The following is an 18,976-nucleotide window of genomic DNA, read 5'->3' as shown; positions in this document are numbered from 1 at the left end:
TTTCTCTTTTTATATTCCATTTTTCTTTCTGTTGCTCGAGATTTTTTCCTGCCTTTTGATATTGTTTAGAAAAAAATGAATGCTTGATCTCATGGTCGTATGCCATCTACCTCATTTGTTAGTCATCACTGAAAATCTCCTTTGAAGTTCATCGGGTCGGTCCCGTGAAGTCGATAAAAAAGTGTTGCGGGAATTTTTCAATCTTGCTTTAATTATGGAAATGTGCGCGTGATCAAGCTATGTTTCAGCATAAGGCTTTCTTATTTCTCGTCAGTGGTAGGGCTCGGATTGCAAACTCATGGGAATCTACATTACGTATTAGGCAAGTAAGCTTTATTTGCTAAATATTACTCGCAAACTCATTAATTCTACTACGGATGACCTAAGCGCCTCAGTGGCGTGATCGGTATGGTCTTCCATTCCATTGAGGTGTGAGAGATGTGTATTTCTGGTGATAGAAGTTCACTCTCGATGTCGTTCGGAAGTCACGAAAGCCGTTGGCCCCGCTGCTGAATAAGCACTGATTCCATGCAACGTAAAATCACCATACAAACAAACAAACAAACTAAGGATGATCTGTAAAAGAAAAAAAAATGCTTGTTTGGATGATTTTGTCTTAACGTCATTGAAATCAATGAGAGACAGTAAAACTCTAAGGAAGGGTGTCGCTATATTTCACTTACTGTACTTTCATCCCTTACAAGATCTGTTGGTCTTCATTGGTTGTGGAAGACGATGTTTTGTTGGGTTTTGTGTATCGAGTCTTTTCAGAAACGCGACCGTTGCTTTAACTGTATCGTTTTCCTTGCATGGACAGAGGTAATGAATTTAAAATAACGTGTTTTGAATTCTTATTTTTTTTTAATCCGCATGGTTTTTTTCTGTTTCGAATCTATCTCCCTAATAATTATTAGTTATCGTTTTGCGTAATTTCTTGTAAGTCAGTAATTCCTGTAAATTATAATTTTTTGTGAGTCTTGTTTTTTTATTATTTAATATTTTTACTACATTCCATTATTTTTTCGGAAAAGTCAAGTTTTATTTTTCTAGTGCAACATCCCCTCTATTACAATTCAAGACAGTATGTTGCATAATATCCCTCGGCGACGATCTTGTGAAGCTATCTTTGGAGCTATTTGGCGGCCATCTTGAAATATTGTTGATTTTTTCCTCGTGTAAGAATTCTCTTACAACATTCCGTTGGATTCGTTGAATAAGGTTGTTTTGAAATCTTCTCTGATACATATATTCTATTCATAGCTGACTATAGAATAATAGCATTTGGCACTGACAGAAAGGTGGTATTATGTCTCGTTGTCATCATCGGTCTAAATTTTAGTCGAGCGAGGCACCACCTCACCATGTTCTTCGGGACGAGTCCTCTGGAGTTTTGGCGAGTAGCCACGGAATCTTAATAAAGGGAACCTCTCGGCTTGATTGACCGGAGGGAAATGTAGGCCGCTAAGAGTGATATAAGGCGGTCGAGTATTCTGCTCTTGCAGTGTGTGTTCATATGCACGCATTGTTACCTTCATAAACTTGACCCTCTGGCGTTATTGCCTTCCATTGAGGCTGGGCCTGAACGTGTTTTGTGCTGTATTGATGAACTGGCGGGGATTTTGTGTTTTGTGTTTTTCTTGGGGCACAGCGTTTTCAAACACCTCGATTGCTTTCGCGTCCCTTTCAAAGGTCTTGTATGAAAGTCGGTGCGATCTTTATGCAACTTCGAGTGTTATTTGCACAAGTGAACGGTTCCGCCTTTTGGGTGTTTTAAATAAAGTGTTTAAACTCAAAGGGCCTCTGCTCCGTTGTGATGTGGTTGTGTGTGAGACGTTTATTTTTCGTTTAGCTGTGTCGGAGAACTAAAATTTTCTACGGGAGATGTGAACACGTTCGTTTTGTCGATCTGTGTAATTACTACTACCAATACTTCTCATACTTCCGAGGAATTACTTGGCTGTAGAATTATGTTTCGCAGGAGATGCTCTACTCTCATTGTTGAAGAAGGGTCTGTGTTTGTATCTTGTTAAGTTAAAATTCTTTGTTATTTATAAAGTATCAATCGTGGTTGTGTGAAACTGTATCAGGGTTTTTTTTATGGGAAAATAGCTTAGGATTGTTTGAAATCTGGTTTGCTGTTCATTTAAACATTTGTTGCTGGAAATTGCTCTGTTAGTTATTATTATTATTATTATTATTATTATTATTATTATTATTATTATTATTATTATTATTATTATTATTACACCACCAAAAATATTTTCAATGTCTTTTTCGTTGACTCTTGTAATAGTATTGAAGAAACGAGAATATCTGGACAGACACATTTTACACACATTACTGCCTCGGAATTAATGTTTTCCTTAGAAGTACTCTATACATTTCTTCGCCGCCAATATGACGTGTGTAACACTGAAATCTGTACATGCTTTACAGAAGAAACGGTAGAACAGATTCGTTCATGATTAACAGTAAGGGAAAAAGTTAGGAGAGCTGATTGGTGGACAAAAGTTGATACCCTCCATCGTTTCCCCTTTCCCTTCGACGACCCCGTGTCAACCGCTGTGATTTCTTGTGATATATCGAAGGCTCGTGAGTGACTATCGAGTGAAACACCAACTGAAGACATCCCGCCCCAGCCCCAAGACGGGCGCTCTTTTACTGTCGTGATTAATCGTCCTTTTCTGAGTATTTACGTAACCAACGTTAATAGGAAAAAATTAAAAGACGTTGAAGTATGCCGTGTGTTCAGTGTGGACGAAATGTATAACTTAGCAATGATAACAAAAAGACCATGTGAAGATTTGTTTGTTTCGTGAGTCACCAAATATTTGTCGCTTCGGTTTAAGAATGATCCTTGCATTGTCACTGTGTTAATAAACAATGTCCTTTCATTAGGTTAAGTTTTTCTAGTAAGAAGTTTCGTTCTGTACATTTTGTGATTTTAAAAGGAAAATTTTCCGTAATTTTTAATAAGTAATGGTTCTCGAATCCAGTTTTCGTATTTCAAAGAGATCCTGTGTTCTTTTTGCTAAAACTCCTTGAAAAATTATGTGTGGGTTTTGTTCACGTAGTTGCTAATCACTGTGTGTTAAATGTAACTTTTGCACTGTTTGTGGTTTTCATCATTAAGATAATATTTTTGCGAACTTACGGGAAAAGACCATAACTGAATGTGATTTACTTCGTTATTTAGATGTTGTCTGTATTTTGGAGATGTAAGTTATTGAACAAAGTGAAGTTCTTTAACATGCATGAACCGCATTAAACAGCGGCCAGTAACCTGCTAGACCTGAAGTTAACTACAGTTGTGAAACACTGACGGTCACAGATAATTTCCTCTCTCCGAAAACACTTGTAAAAATTGAAGGCGATAACATCAGCAGAGCGAAAGGAAGGGGTTCTTTCTGGCTGATTGGGAATCTCAAATCGGACTTCGAAAATTGTTTCTTTCGGTTTGGGTTTTAGAATAGAAGGCTGAGTGGAAGTTGTTGCAGGATTTTCCGTGGCACAATTATTGGAGTGCAAATTCTTCTAATGAAGATTTTACAGCTGGTGTCTGCTAGACTGAGAAATTCTACTTTTATGAACACTGGAGCGACATAAAGTTCTGCTAAGAAAATACCCACATTACAGTCGTTGTTTAATGAGTAAAACTGACTTTAAGCATAATTCGATATTCTGGAAAGAGTCAAGTTTTCCTGGTATTCGAATGCGTTGTTTTGAAATGAACTATAAAAACTTTTGATCCGAAAATGAGGAAAAAATATGCAAATAGAAGATATTTGAACCAGGAAATGTGCAGTTCAGAAAAAGAAAATTTATATGAAAAATAAACGGGAAAATTCCACTTCTTAGTGTTTAAAGAAATCTCGTACAGTGAATGCAATGAATCTTTTGAGAAAATGAAGTAACCCACTAGGAAAGGCAATGAACTCAAATGGTGCATTATAATACTCTTTGGATGAAAGAGATGAGGCTGAAAACGAAGTAGTCTTGAAGAGAACTCTGTCCGCCTGTCATCTCTTGTCAAAAGAGACCATGGTCACCAGCACACAATTTCATATTCTTCAACTACTGCTTCTAGGTCTGTTCCCCGTCCAAGGCTTCACTTGTCTGTTTCGTTCCTACTTAAGGCCTCCCATCAACTTCTGTCTGTAAACAATGTCCTCCTACGACGACGCTTACTTTCGTCACCGGTACTCCTATTCCTACGATGCAGAGTAAGCGCTTGACATTTTCTTCATCCATTTCATTTCTGTTGATTCTTGTGTTATTACTGAGAGTGACATGCCTGAATATAGCAGATTCTTTTTTTTATTAATACTTCCCCAAGAGGAGTTTATAATGCATCTGTTGGTATCATTTCTAGTTATGTTTTCAGCTGTGGGAATCTATTAGGTGAGAAATTGTTACTGTGTTCGAATGTATTTACCCAAAATTTTTTTATGTTCAATCTATATTTCTCGTGTAAATAGCTGCAAATTTGTGAATTCCATTTTGGATTTGTAATTGTCTCTCTCTCTCTCTCTCTCTCTCTTCTCTCTCTCTTCTCTCTCTCTATATATATATATATATAATATATATATATATATATAAATATAATAATCATTAACATATATAATATTCTATCTATATATTCTTATCCTATATAAGATATATATATAGATATATATTATCTATATATATCTATACTATATATATAGATATTATATAATAGATATATATATATATACGAATAATATTATAGTAATATATAATAATAATATATATAGTATATTATATATAATATATATATATAATAGTGGTGATATATGTGTGTGTGTAAAATTATTAAACAAGGGAACAAGAGTGCGAGTCATTGCACTAATTTATCTTATTGAAGGCTTCATATTTCAACTCTGATAATAAAGTTTTTACTCATTTCATGTGAACATTTTGCAGTAATTTAATTACAGTTGGTGACGTTAAATCTGTTATTAGAATTATGTCTGTAAATTGGAGCAATCACTGTAGTTTAATATGCCACATAACCTCATATATCGCGAAGTTTTAGAATGCAGTTCACATTTTAAGGCTTCAAATTTTGTTAGATAGAAAATATACAGGTTAGTAATGACAGAGGTTAAGGCAATCTGACATGATTGTAATTGTGGCTTTAGGCTATCTGTTCTGCTGATGACAGTGGTCAGACCGCCAAGGATTCAATGTAGTCACTAAATGGACGCTCGAAAGGACGAACACTAAAATACTTGTTACCGGGAATAAGTCATTAACCGGAAACCACTCAAGCTCTAGGTATGAACGTCTCTTTGAGCAGGACTCTAAGCTAAGAGAAGCGTTCTTCAAATGCTTCTGATGTCAGAATTGGTAAACAAATTGTGCGAGTTTAGCTTCTGATGTAACATTTTTTGTCACCCTCATTAACATCATCAGCACCATCATTCATTTTATGTCATCTTATATACGAGAGAATAAAAGACATTCTCTCTCTCTCTCTCTCTCTCTCTCCGTTCTGTTCAAAAAGTATACGCTGTTAGTCAGAAATTATTCTTTCATGCTTTTAAAGTATCATTTGATGGTCGATAGCAAAAGCGGCATCACTTTTAGAAAACTTCTGATTTTCTGTAAACATGAGTATGGGGGGGGGGGGGTGATGTAGAGAGAGAGAGAGGGGGGAGGAGGGTTTTTTTCTTTTAAGGTTTCCATGTCCTGCGTGCGCGTTTGCTTCCCACAGACGCGAGCACGGAGTACACTCACAGAACCACAGATTAGAAATGCACGCAGTATTCCTAGACAAATTTAAGATTATATATATATATATATATATATTATATATATATATATATGTGTGTGTGTGTGTGTGTGTATATATAATATATATATATAATGACACAACGTTCCTGAATGTTAGTCATCCAATCAGCAAATGTTAATGAAGTTGGTTCTGATTAGTGCTGGGATGGTTGACCACCTGGAAATGTTAGACGCCGTCATCACATAAGCCCATTGAAAAACCATGAAAGTGGTTTGTGGCCTAGCAACATCATCCCAGAAAAGTGTTAAGTGGTTGTGTGTTCATTAGGTAAACATAGTTATAGATATGCATGTTAGTTGTGGTTTGCTTATTACTTATGTTTTTATTTATTTTTTTTCACGAAATATGACACTATTTTTCTAATTGGATTCTTTACCTATACACTTTTTTTCGTCATTCCTTTCCTTAAGGTGAAGAAATGTGCACACTATTGAACATTCTGGCATCTTTATTTTAATGACCATCAGTCATGTCATAAAGAATAATTTGAAGGAAAATTCGCAGTCGTTGTAATCATATCTAAAGTAATTGAATATTCTGAAAACAGAGAAAAGAACCCTTAAAATAACTTATATTACTAGACAAGCAGATGAATATTATCCTAGTAATTGTAAGTTATGAGAGAAAAAGCAAGGTTATAATTAAATTACAAATAATTTTTACGGGTTTTTGAAAGCTTGTCAGAACATTGGGTCCTGAGAATGTAAATGGGCCTTACTTCTTTTCACTAGGGTGTCCTTTGTTATCCACTTCGTCATTTAGAGTTGCAAGATCTTAGCGTAGCGATGAATGCAATGAGGTCATATTTTGTGTTTCATGTATTCCATGTTGTTCTCATTAGTTTCATATTGGAACCTACCTGGGCGTGCAAGTAGAATCGACTTTGAATATTATTAAGTAATTGTTATGATAGCAAAATAATCTGGGGGTTACACAGTCGTTCATTCGTTTTATGGAAACTCACGTTGACGTCTTTATACTTCCCCTTTCCTTATTTTTTCGTGTCCTTTCTGTTTTCTTGAATTTGGGGATTTTCCGATAGAAACTGGTCTCATTCTGGTAAAATTCCAGGTCTGAAATGACAAAATTGTTGCTTCTCTCTAATCTTACGGGATTTAGTAATATTAATTGCCATTTACTTTTTGTATTGTGTTTTGTTAACAGATGTTTAGCATTATCTCGAGTATTATCTCGGATGCTCTTCATTTCGCATCTTTGTAATGCTCTCAAAAGCAGTATTGGCTGAGATCACAGACCTTTCTCTTGTTTTCCTGCCATTTCTCTTATAGTCTCCGTTGTGGCAGGAAGCGATTCATACTCGCTGCGACATTTTGTATATCCGATTTGGTTGAGTATTGCAGAGATCACTGTATGAATCATAGTTTTATTTTGTCGATATTGATCCAACGGAGAGTCGAACTAATGTATTTTTCTGGATTTCAGATATCTCCTAGACTTCTTTACAATTGTCCTTACAGTTTCCCAAAGAGGTTGGAAAACTTCACTCTTTCATTGCTTGGATCATTTTTGTTAACGTCTCTGATTTACTGTCAGCATTCTTGGGGGCGGTAATTTTTCGTTTTCGTTTTAGAATTATGTGTTTAATGTTTAATGAACTTCAGTGGAAACGTGACTAGCTTTCCTCTTATTTTGTCATCTGGGTACCCCTCCCCCCTCTCTCATAAATATATATTATATATATATATATATATATATTATATATATAGATATATATATATATATATATAATATATATATATATTATATATATATCGTGTGTGTGTCTATGTATGCGTTTATGAAAAGTGTAGCTTCCTGACTTTTGCCATTTTTTTTTCTTTATCATGAAGCACAGCTAAGCAAATTGAGGTAACGTAAACCCAGCGCAATCTATGATTGGTACAGTTTTCGACGAATGTGAGGATGGAAGTCTGTGCGTGAGTGCAGCCGAGGCGCCATGTCCGAGGGATTAGGGGGTATTTATGTCTGGACCAACTTGGATGGTCTGCTTGGTCCGTGACGTACTACCTTGGGATCTAAAGGTGGTGGCTAGATAAGGCGGATATTTGCTCTTGCCAAGGACGACGTTTACCATTTTTCCTTTTATTCTATGTATTTCTTTCTCTTTCGTATTGCAAACATACATGCTGCTTGCATACATTATATATATAATAGTATATATATATTATGATATATATATATATATCTATATATATATATATATATATATATATGTGTGTGTGTGTGTGTGTGTGTGTGTGTGTGTGTGTGTCTGCTTGCATGTATGTTACGTACTTAGTAGAAAACTTCCTGATTCTTGATAATGACATAAGAGTTGAGAAATGCTGCGCGGCTACAGAACACCTGCATGACGCTCATAGGGCAAAATGTATTAATAAGGCATTTTGTTAATGATATTGATATTCTGGACGGAATTTCGTATGATATTTATCTCTCATGTGAAGAGTTGGTATAGCTGAAAAATACTTGGATAAACCCTGACTTATATGGGCATTGTATGTTTCCGTTCACGAACTATTGACTTATGAACTTGTTGCAACAAACACCCACAAACTAACTCATACTTCAGTCTAGTCTATAAAAAATAACCTCATTATAAATGCTAAAATCTAATGCTTCGTAGGTATAATATGCTGTAATGTTTTCATATTCTTGTTGTTAGGATGATGGGGGGGGGGGGGGTGTTTAGAATCTGACAATGGAAGGTGTTAGTCTTAGTGTACGTGCTCCATGGTTGATTGCTTGTACAGCTAGTATCCAAAGCAGGGACTGAACCATGATTTGCAATATCTGCAGGAAACCTGTCCCCACACTTTGATGTTTGTCACAGTTATCTATTATGCAGTCTCCTAAAATAGCTATCGCAAATTAGTTCAGTGCGCATTTGAATATCAGGTAATTTTCTTGGTTGATCTTAATGTGGCAGGAATTCTACCAGAAATTATTAGATTTTCCAAAATGATTAAATCTTTTCAAAAGCCATCAAATTCTACCTTAAGTATACTTGGATAAAGAAAAAAAACATTTCCAACCGGGAACAGTTCAAAACTTCCAAACACCTGATAAAAAGTGAACCTTGGAGAGCCATTTGTACCCCTTCTGGCAAAAGATTATTTGATGAGGTAAAACCGAATGAGGTTATTTTTTAGAGACTAGACTGAAACATAAGTTAGTTTGTGGGTGTTTAACTGAAAGCGGGGAAATGCAATCACGGCCTATGCAAACATTCAGACCCTTTCCCTCTCTCTGACATATTCTGCACATAATTGGCTAGCATGTAAACACGAATGCCTCCAGCCATCCACTGCTAAGCGGTTTCCTAGTAACTTGCCCTTATAGTAGTACGAAATGAACGCCACATTACAAATACTACAGGGTAAGGCTGGGGGAAGTCTAACCATAAGGTTAATTCTAGGAATTAGAAGAAGTGTAAGAACATGAAATTCGCGAAGGGAAGGCCGTTAGGAGAGTTACATGAACCTGAACCAAAATGACAACTTCAACCTCAAATGCTGGAATTTTATACTACTGAATTCGAATTTGAAATTTCAAAATAATTGTCATGAAAGTAGTATATCTGCATAAAGACTATTCCAAATAGCCTAGTTTCACTATTCTCCATCACATGTGTGTAATACTTCTTTGAAGTGATACATTGATATTTTAATTCAAGTGGTACTACCTTTCTTCTGTAGGTACACTACATCCTCTTAATTTCCTTCTTATAGAGTCTGGAAAGGAGAACCCTAAATCATAAGCAGGGGAAGAAAGCAGGAAAGATTATTGTGAATTTCGTTTTAAAACAAGCTTGTATGTCCTGAATTTCCCTTCTGTAAGTCACAATTTCTTTTCTTCCACATTGAGTTCGTAATTTATTTCCGCTGTGACCCGCACCATTCGCTTCTTTGGGTTTGAATGGCACTGATTTGTTATATGCAAATGCCGAGACATGTCACTCTGTCTAAGAGACAGACATATTAACCTGCTTCCCTTCCACTCCTATTTAGTCTTCATTAGTCATCCTTTTATGAATTGTTTTCCTTGTTAGTGACCTTTTGTGATCCTAATGGATTCACCGAGACATCCCGGTGCAGCAGCTCAGAGGATCTTTGTGTAAAAAAAAAACAAAAATGAAAAAGTAGGTTACATCATGCCCATTAACCGTGACCCGGCCATTGAACACCAATTTATCCTTCAGCTCACTCGACATGAATTTTCTTGGCTGTGTGGGGGAGGCGTGTTGGTTGACTGCTCACATCAAACATCTTAAGTTTTGTTCGTGTTACAGAATTTTTATTTATTTTAAGAATTTTTTATTCTTTGGATAGTAATCATTCGCTTTATTCCGTTGAGATTTCAGCAGATAGTTAAAAGAAGTCGGAATTTGAATGCAACTAGGTTATGCTCGTGTTGGTATATATATTTTTTGAAATATGGGGTAAGATCTTTTTGAGGTGTTGTTTTAACGAAGGCTTACGTTAAAAGGGTACAGTACAGAATCCTATTATGGACATGAATTTTTTTTTTTACTGGAGTTGGGTACTTTTTTTCATTTATGTGAATATGCCATATATTACAGTGAAATTTAAAACGTTTATTATATATACGTAGACGTAATTCCTGTATATGATATTTATGTCACTTAACTTTGAGATCTACTCTTTCTTGTTTCTATTAAAACTTTTCATTCAATTTTTCTTTATTGTTTAGATTACCATGGTTTTCTCCAGAGAAATATTAGTTATGTGTTGTTTGAACAGTCACGTTAGAATTACATTTATGAAAGTTTATCCTTTATAAAAGGAAACAAGTACACTTTTGATATATAGTAATGATCTCCATGATCATTTTCAAGTGAGGCTGTTGATCTCTATAGGTGCTATTGTCGCAATACCCTTCATGAATTTCACAAAGAAAAGGTATTGTTCTTTTGTCTAAAATGGCATTATGGTTATAATGCGATTTACTCAATTTCTTTGTTCGAATGGTTACGTTGCTGTTCTTTTGACGCATGTTTGTAGATATTTGCTTTATTCACCTTTCATAACTGTTATTAGAATATAAGACTGTATCTAATGATAGTTTTTCCATGCAGCAGGAACTGGTAGGGGAAACATTTTGTCCAGGGGTCAGACATGTAATTTGCTTTTATTTTACTTTCAGTGTTTGAGATGTTGACTCTTATTTTTAAGATTCATCTAAACATGCATTATTCTTTCTCTCTCACACACAGTTTTGACGACAGCAGCAGTCTAAGTTCAGGGGTAAGTGACACCCTGAATGAGATGTCTGCTGAGGAAGTTCTCTCATCATCGCTGTCATCAGATCACCCAGCTTATGCGAAGGTAAAATCCAGGATGATGCTTGTGAAATCGGCAGGGAAGACTTGATTTTGTAAAGTTAGATTCTTAGACATAATTAGCTCTTTTAGAACCTCTCCTTTTTAGAGCAGTGTTGAAAGTCTTAACTAGTTGCTACATTTTTCTGTGTACAAGAAGTACCTTGGTAAAATTTTGACTTTGCAGTTTCATCTTAGTGGGAAAATGGTCTCAACGTTGTCATGTTATGTACGTACTATCTGTCAAATTGAGCACAATGTCTCCGGTCAACCTTTGCATCACCCAATTCGATGTAAAAGTACTGTACCTACTGTGGAGGTGCACTTTCAAGTGTCCATTAAGAATATCATCTTTAAAGTCATTAAGACTGTTGCTCACATCTTACCACAGTTTCTTTCTCTGGGGTAAAAAAAAAAAAAAAAAAAAGGTTCCTTTTAAACATTGACAACAAATTAATTCGTCGTCATATATCTTTGCAAAGACTGTGCGTGCCAGTGCTAAAAAAGAAGGTTTCTACTTACTGTAAATTGAATGAAAAGACAATATAGAAACTTAAATCTCGGTGAGCCACTGTCTTATATTTAAAAGTTGCCTTAGGTACCATTGTGGACTTGCAGTCTAATCTAAAAATAAACTTACCACCTGTGATCATTGAGAAAGGGAACACACTTAAGTGTAAAGGTGACTACTTATTCGTATTCCTGTAAGTACTACTATGATACAATAAGGAATGCTTGAAACTCTTTACCTTTGATAAACCATATGACACCAGAAAAAATGAGTTTTTTCTCACTGAAAATATGAGAATTTATGGTGTACAATTGGACCATGACTTATTATCGGGTTAGGGCTAAAGGAAGTAAATCAGATTAAACCTCAGGGACTGTTACATTTGTTCTTTTACAAATTCTTTCAAGTACAAATTACATATTAGGTACTGTATAGTACCACATCTGTTTCTCAAGAAAGTAGTTGATTGTAGGAATAAACAGTTGTAGGAGTAGTAGTACATCACCCATTGGGATTATAATGTACTATTTTGTTCGTTTAGTGGTAATTATCTGTGACTTGAGATAAGAAGTTTATTGGAATGGCATAAATGATAAATAATTTAAAATTAAAATTTAGTTGTACCTTAAGGTATTTTAAAATATGTTTTATATATACATAAAGGGCCGTAGTATGAAAGAATTGGGACTGAAGCTTCCAGTTGGACTCAGTGGTTCTTCACCTAGAAAGATGGCCATGGGCGTAGACCCCTCCGGCATGTATAAAGTTGTCTCTAGCAGGGCCCATGTCAAGAAAACAGAGAGTGCCCAACAAACAGACAATAGTGCCTTCAAGTGAGTATCCTTAGTAATGTTTTACTCAGACATGCTGATACGTATTACACCGTAAAATTATCTGTACCATTAATGCTATTAATGATATAACAGAATTAATACAACATTTAAATAATGATTTTGTTTCAGACAAATATCAAATACACAATGGAAAAAGTATGTAGAAAATGGCAAGGGAAGTCTTGAACGCTCAGCGAAGGAGCTCCAGAAAGGTGTAGATGCTTCTGGTAGTAGTTCACGCAAGATGGACCACAAAAAATCCAATCTAGGCTCACCTCAGACTGGTATGCCCAGTAGTCCTGGAATGAACAGTAATCCTGTTTCAAATTCTTCAGGAGGATCTAGAAAGGTAGAGAAAAAAGGAACAAGCAGTGAGAAAAGAAGAGAAGGGGAAAGAAGTAGTAAAGATAGGGGCATGTCTGCCATGTCACCACAGCTAAATGGTGACTCCAAGAAGATTCAGAATCCTAAAACGGCTCCTAGTAACTTTGGCTACAATGGCAAAAGAACTACCAGTACAGGCAGCATGTCAAGTACAGGAAGTTCAAAAGGTAGTAAGTCCGTGAAGGAAGTTGATAGTGGCAGTGCTTCTCGTCACGACGGTTCTAGTCACAGCCTAGAAAGGCCGAGGACAAAGCTTAAAGTGTCAGGTGGAACTCAAACAACAAGTGACTTGCATTACATGTCTAGTGGAGTCCACAGTGACAGTGAATATTCTTCAGGATCTTTAGGTCGAAAGTATCAGCTTAAGTCGTATTCTCTGAATGGGCCTGTGGCAGCACAGTTGTCTCAAAGTGTGCGTGAGAGGATTATGCAATCACCTTATAGTAAGGTGCATGTAGGAGATTATGGACAATATGCATCTCCGTATTATAGAGAGAGAAATCCTCGCATGAAACCTACAGATGGCTCATTAAGTGATTCCCCATATTCCAACTATGCTGAATTGCAGTACGGTGGAAGTCCCTATAGTAGTCCATACTCTTGGGTTTCGAGAAGTAACTATGCTGGATCTGTAGCTTCTGCACCTACAAGGTAAGTAATATACATCATGAATTTGTCCTTTGTGTACACATTTCACCTTACAGTCAGTTTCTGTGTTTTGTCTGTGAATAGTCACTGCTTGATGGGAGCTGTTGATGATTTTAGATTTCCATTAGCATTGAAGTGCACTAAAATTTCACCTTGAAAGGTTTTCAGTCCAGTCCATGAATGCAAATGTGTTTATAAAGAATGGTGTTGAATCAATTTACTCTCAATAGTTTTGCTAATACAGCTTCATACCTGGGCTTCCTTAAAAACAGACCCTTGGGTGGCAGTCTTACAGAAGCAGAGAGTATGGAAAGTATAAGCTCAAGCGCCTCGAGCATAGCTGCACAAATCCAGCACGCTCGAGCCACCAGCCTCACACAAGCCCGCCTAATGATGCACCAGCGGGAAATGTCCTCTTCCCCCTCCCCTAGACTTGCTCGCTCCAATAGTGTTAGGTAAAGAATCTGGTTTTGCTCTCCCATATTTCCACAGTGAATGAAATAACCAAATAACCAAAACTGAATTTTATTAGCATTACAATAGCTTACAGATAATGGAAAATTCTGACTGCTTTCAGTTTTGCTTTGCACCTTCAACAAATTATCAGTATATAGTGCATTTTTACCCTTGTGTGATAGATATTCACAGCTTATTTGTTTTTCGTATTTTTTGTATTATTTGTAATGGTGGTAATTGTCTTCTTGCTTTGGGGGTGTTCATACTGATTTTCTCCTAGGTTTTCCCTATTAAATCATTTGCATTAACTACTATAGTAACTATACCATAACAATGATTATTTAGTGTATCATTTTGAACATTTTAATTATTTTTAAGAAAGTCAAGAGGCTCAAGGTAAACAAGTTTGTCTTTGTAGCTCAAGAGTAAGATTATCTATCACATGAAGGTTATCTTTAGTCTACATATAAATAAACTAATTTAACTATAAGTGTCATCCAAGATTTCGATTCAAGACACATTCAAGACAGTATGAAATCCTAAATATGAAATCGTAATATATAAACTTTGTGTGTTCATTTTAAATACTGTATCATTTGGTTTCATTTACTTTTATTAGTACACCCAGCAACCATATTGTATGTAGTTCTTTTATGACACACATATATAAGAAATTTAGATGCTTTGCAGATTACATATCGAATTACTGTGCATACAGTAAAGCCTATAATAAAGCTGTAAACCTTCCCAAGTTTTATATAATTTTGTAAGCTTTAAACTATATAACTTATGTGCAACTTTTCATGGTACATTAAGTACACAGAGAATAATTTAACAGTAAGATGTCACATATTTGTCTTTTAAATGAGATGATGAGTACATTACCCCATGATGTCAACATTTCTTTCAATACATTATAGGATTTTATGTAAAAATCTTTTTGATTTAAAGGAAAATAGCTATAAAGAGGCTTTATGAATATTTAAGTGGTGAATGAAGCAAATTAGAACTTTTTATTCACACTGCCTTACTGGCACTGAATTTCATAAGCTAGCTTTATTTATAGGAGAGTAAAAATGTAAAGAGGCATCTTAATGTGTATGGATTTTTCAGTTTCAGTCTACATGATCCTCCATTCTTTAAAAAGAAAAACTCAAGGGAACAGTACAGTATACAATTTTTTTATAATTAAAAAAGTACCAACAAGCATTTTGAAATAATAATTACAGTATACTTGATATTTTGCATTGTCGTCGCTTGTTACGCACATTTGAAACCAATCTCAGCTTTTAGTGCTTTTGATTTGTTCATTTACTGCCTATTTGGTATGAATATCTACAAGTCACTTCCATTTTGAAAAGTACAGTCATTTCTTTTGTCACGAAGTTGTTTTTGGAGCATGAAAAACCTTCTGGCTCTGGTGTATTTGCAAGGCATTTTGTTATCCTTAATATAAGATTTGTCAACAAATTTTTGTATTGAGGGAGTGTCAAAGTTTGGAAAGTTGTTTTTAGGTTTTTAATGTCAATAACAAATAATTTATCCTGCCCGCAGCCATCTTATTGAAAGGACCTTCCCTAGGTATGGCTTTGAAGCATTACAGTTTATGGTAGTAGCTTTGCTTTTTTATATGTGCCATTTATAATGATTAATGCTTGCCTTCATTTTTTATTTATTTATTTATTTTTTTAGTAGGAACAGTAGATCTCTGTTGTTGCTGTATTACTAAATCAGATACTGTAGTGCGAAATATGCTATTTTCATTGTCATAGACCCACAAAAGGACTTTTTCTCTACTGTACAGTACTAGAAACCTTAGTTGTGCTACATATGATAATTGGGCAGTGAGATGGCAAATAGATAATGACAGATGTAGTAAGACCAGTTTGTATATCAATCAGCTACATATTGCCTTTACTAACATCTGTCATATAGAAACTGCAGTAATGTGGACATTGATATATGTACTGCAGTATTTGCCATGTGTTAGGTGCTTGATAAATGCTGTACCAATGCAAAGTAGTGTCATGGTGTAAAATATTAGTTGTCTCTCAACCACAGAGTTTCATTGGAATAAATTTCTTTTCTTTATCAGCTCAATTAAAGTTCAGTATTGCAGCCATCAATTTATGTTTCATTTAGAAGGGCTTAGCTTTGTATCTCAGAGTTTTGAGTTTGTTTTTAAAGCTCTATTTAAGGTTTTGGAGTTTGTTTTTCTCTGATGATTTGCCATTTTTATGTAAAATTGTTGCGAAAAGAATGTAATTCTTTGCATGAATATTTTGTCCATTTACATATTTGTTTACTTGAAGGTAAGTTTCAATATTCAAATTGCAATTTACTGTACTTATTCAAGGCCTTGCATAATTATTTCATTTTGGAATTTTTGTACATTGTGTACACAAAATACTTTACTGGTGATGATTATCAGTTCTGCTGCTGTTTTATTTGTTTTACCATTGCTTTTTCTGAAACTAATTTAGTCTATTTTATGTATGTTAACAGATCCACAAAGTCTGAAAAGCTCTACAGCAGCAATGTAAGTGGCAGGGAAACTTATCATGCATCACAGCCAACTAGTCCAACACCTCCAGGTAGCGCTAGAATGCCAATTTCTCCTCTCAATACTGTTCGGGGCTCACCATATTACTCTACAGTTATTCCCAGAACTTCTAAAGATGATGACTGTAAGTATCTCGAGTAATAAATTACTATTTTTCAAAGAACCTGTATAGTGGGAGTGCTGTAATTTTGATGTACTGTACTGACTTGTAAGGAATGTTCTTCTTGCTATAAATTGAGACATAATCCAAGAGGACTTTCTTTTCTACTTTTCATGGAAATGTGTCTATTTTCAAATGTAAGATACTTATACCATAGGGTCACATGTAAGCTGATGGAAACTAATGTTAGTCTGCAGTTTTTTATAATTATGGAGTTTGCGATTTCTTTGGTTTTGTTAAATTTTTAAATGTATTTTGCTGTTGCATGATCATTTTGTGTCTCTTATCTTGCTTTGATCTAAAGTAACTCTGGTGTCTTTTTCAGGTCATGGTTCATCTTTATCATTGGTTTCATCATCCTCATCACTTTATAGCTCTCAGGAAGAGAAGCAAGCAGCTGAAATTAGGAAATTAAGGAAAGAACTAGCAGAGGCCCAAGATAAAGTTGGAACCTTAACAAATCAACTTACAACTAATGTAAGTTCATAGACATAATCATGTTGCATTGTGAATGAAAGGAATACTGTGGTCAAGTATCTTAGGTTGACAAGTGTAGTAGATGGGGTTTTAATCAGAGTAACAAAAACTCATGTTCCCTTTCTACACCTTTGATGATGGTTCCTTAAAATGTACAATCCCTAATTAGCATTTTTTTTCCTGCTTTGGTTGTCTTTGAGTACTAGTTCAGGTATTTAACTAATATTTCTGAAGTGGAATAAATTTGTGACTGTAAATATATAATGTATTTTCATACATTTTAGTGGGACTGACCAGTTTGCACATTACTAAATGAATCCTGTGGTAGATATTATTGTGAGACTGGCTTATGAAAGACTTAAAAAATTTACTTATGTACATACTACTTTGTTAATAATTGAAAGTACTATTTGAAGTATCACATTAATCTTGTTTTTAAATTGGTGATATAGTATTATATGACTTCAGTAAGAAAGCAGTTTATTGCCTATATTTATGTTTACAGTATCACTTCTTTATGTAGAGCAGTATAGATCTAGAACTAGAGTATGGTTACATTGGATTTTATTTATATTTAGAAAGCTAGTGCCTCGTGTTTTTTTATGTACCCTACAAATTAAGAGATTACTACATAAAACAGGATTGTCCATGTATGAACATAACACAAACTAATCCTGTAAAAATATATATATATTGAAAGCAACCAGCCAAAAAGACATTAATTGCATGGATGTCATTACTGATTTTGTCTGTTAGTAAGAATTAAGTTTCTGTGGTTTTGTGTTTTTTGTATAAACATGGAAAATGCAATATTTTAAACAAAAATTTTATTTGCCTGTTCAGGAATTTATGCATGATTTTTTATTGTCACTTCACTATACTTAATAAAAGTTGGTTAAAAATTTTTTGATGGATTGCTTTTTGTTAACTATTTTTTCCTTTTCAGAATTCAGTTTTCAACTTCATGAATACGGTAATTATTTCTGCCCTTTGATACTGATTTAATTTATGAAAGTTTGGTCTGATGATTTGGCACTAGAACTATTTGGTTATTCCATATGATACTCTCAGAGCAAAATTATGAGTTGTCAAATGTTTACACTACCTCCTTTAGATCAACAATTTTTTTGGAAACCTTTATTTGGCTGGTTGTTATACACTGTTCTTTTTCTTAGATTTTAAATCAACTTTGGCTGGTTGTTATACATTGTCCTTTTTTTAGATTTTAAATTGACTGTGGTTGTGTTTCCAATTATAAATTGTGTTTCCCACCAGGCTCATGTCGTGGCAGCATTCGAACAGTCGCTCACAAATATGACCAACAGGTTGCAACAGCTTACTGCCACGTCAGAGCAAAAGGTAAAATTGTTTCATTCTTCAACTTTTGTAAGTACGTACAGTAATATTTTTCTCACACACACACACTTTAAAGTATATTATATTGTCAAGCATTAACATGAAAATGATGTTCCCACCCATATAGGATATTGCATAACTTGACACTTGACTTGTGTATATATACGTATATTGTTGTCTAGTTCAGAATATGTAGAATACAAGGCATACAGTTTCAGTAATTTTATATTTGCATCTAAATTGCCTTTGAAATTTTTAGCACTGTTGAAAAATCTTTTAAGTTTTGAACTGGAATTAATGGCCTGAACTACAATTAAATATATTTTCCACAGTAATTGTGTCTCATTTATTGTACCATTTTTATGTACATTGTTCCAAGTAGTAGTACATGGTCTTTATACCATATTAAAA

General features: G+C 34.8%; 1 protein-coding gene across 12 annotated transcripts in view; it reads left to right on the top strand.

The window, feature by feature from the left end:
* Nucleotides 1–18,976, top strand: part of LOC135223587 (protein sickie-like) — a 244,161-nt gene that overhangs the window by 201,952 nt on the left and 23,233 nt on the right. For 7 of the 12 annotated variants that reach the window (XM_064262181.1, XM_064262200.1, XM_064262135.1 and 4 more), the window contains 9 exons: nucleotides 11,073–11,184; nucleotides 12,352–12,521; nucleotides 12,651–13,556; nucleotides 13,826–14,008; nucleotides 15,564–15,590; nucleotides 16,515–16,696; nucleotides 17,058–17,209; nucleotides 18,156–18,182; nucleotides 18,485–18,568. In XM_064262181.1, the coding sequence (XP_064118251.1) occupies nucleotides 11,073–11,184; nucleotides 12,352–12,521; nucleotides 12,651–13,556; nucleotides 13,826–14,008; nucleotides 15,564–15,590; nucleotides 16,515–16,696; nucleotides 17,058–17,209; nucleotides 18,156–18,182; nucleotides 18,485–18,568 (1,843 nt within the window). The remainder of the gene's footprint in view (nucleotides 1–11,072; nucleotides 11,185–12,351; nucleotides 12,522–12,650; nucleotides 13,557–13,825; nucleotides 14,009–15,563; nucleotides 15,591–16,514; nucleotides 16,697–17,057; nucleotides 17,210–18,155; nucleotides 18,183–18,484; nucleotides 18,569–18,976) is intronic. The other 5 variants (XM_064262163.1, XM_064262173.1, XM_064262232.1 and 2 more) reach the window with 3 other exon arrangements.

The sequence above is a fragment of the Macrobrachium nipponense genome, chromosome 20 (assembly GCF_015104395.2).
Source record: "Macrobrachium nipponense isolate FS-2020 chromosome 20, ASM1510439v2, whole genome shotgun sequence".
Classification (NCBI taxonomy): domain Eukaryota; kingdom Metazoa; phylum Arthropoda; class Malacostraca; order Decapoda; family Palaemonidae; genus Macrobrachium; species Macrobrachium nipponense.
This window is presented reverse-complemented; position numbering and strand designations above follow the sequence as displayed.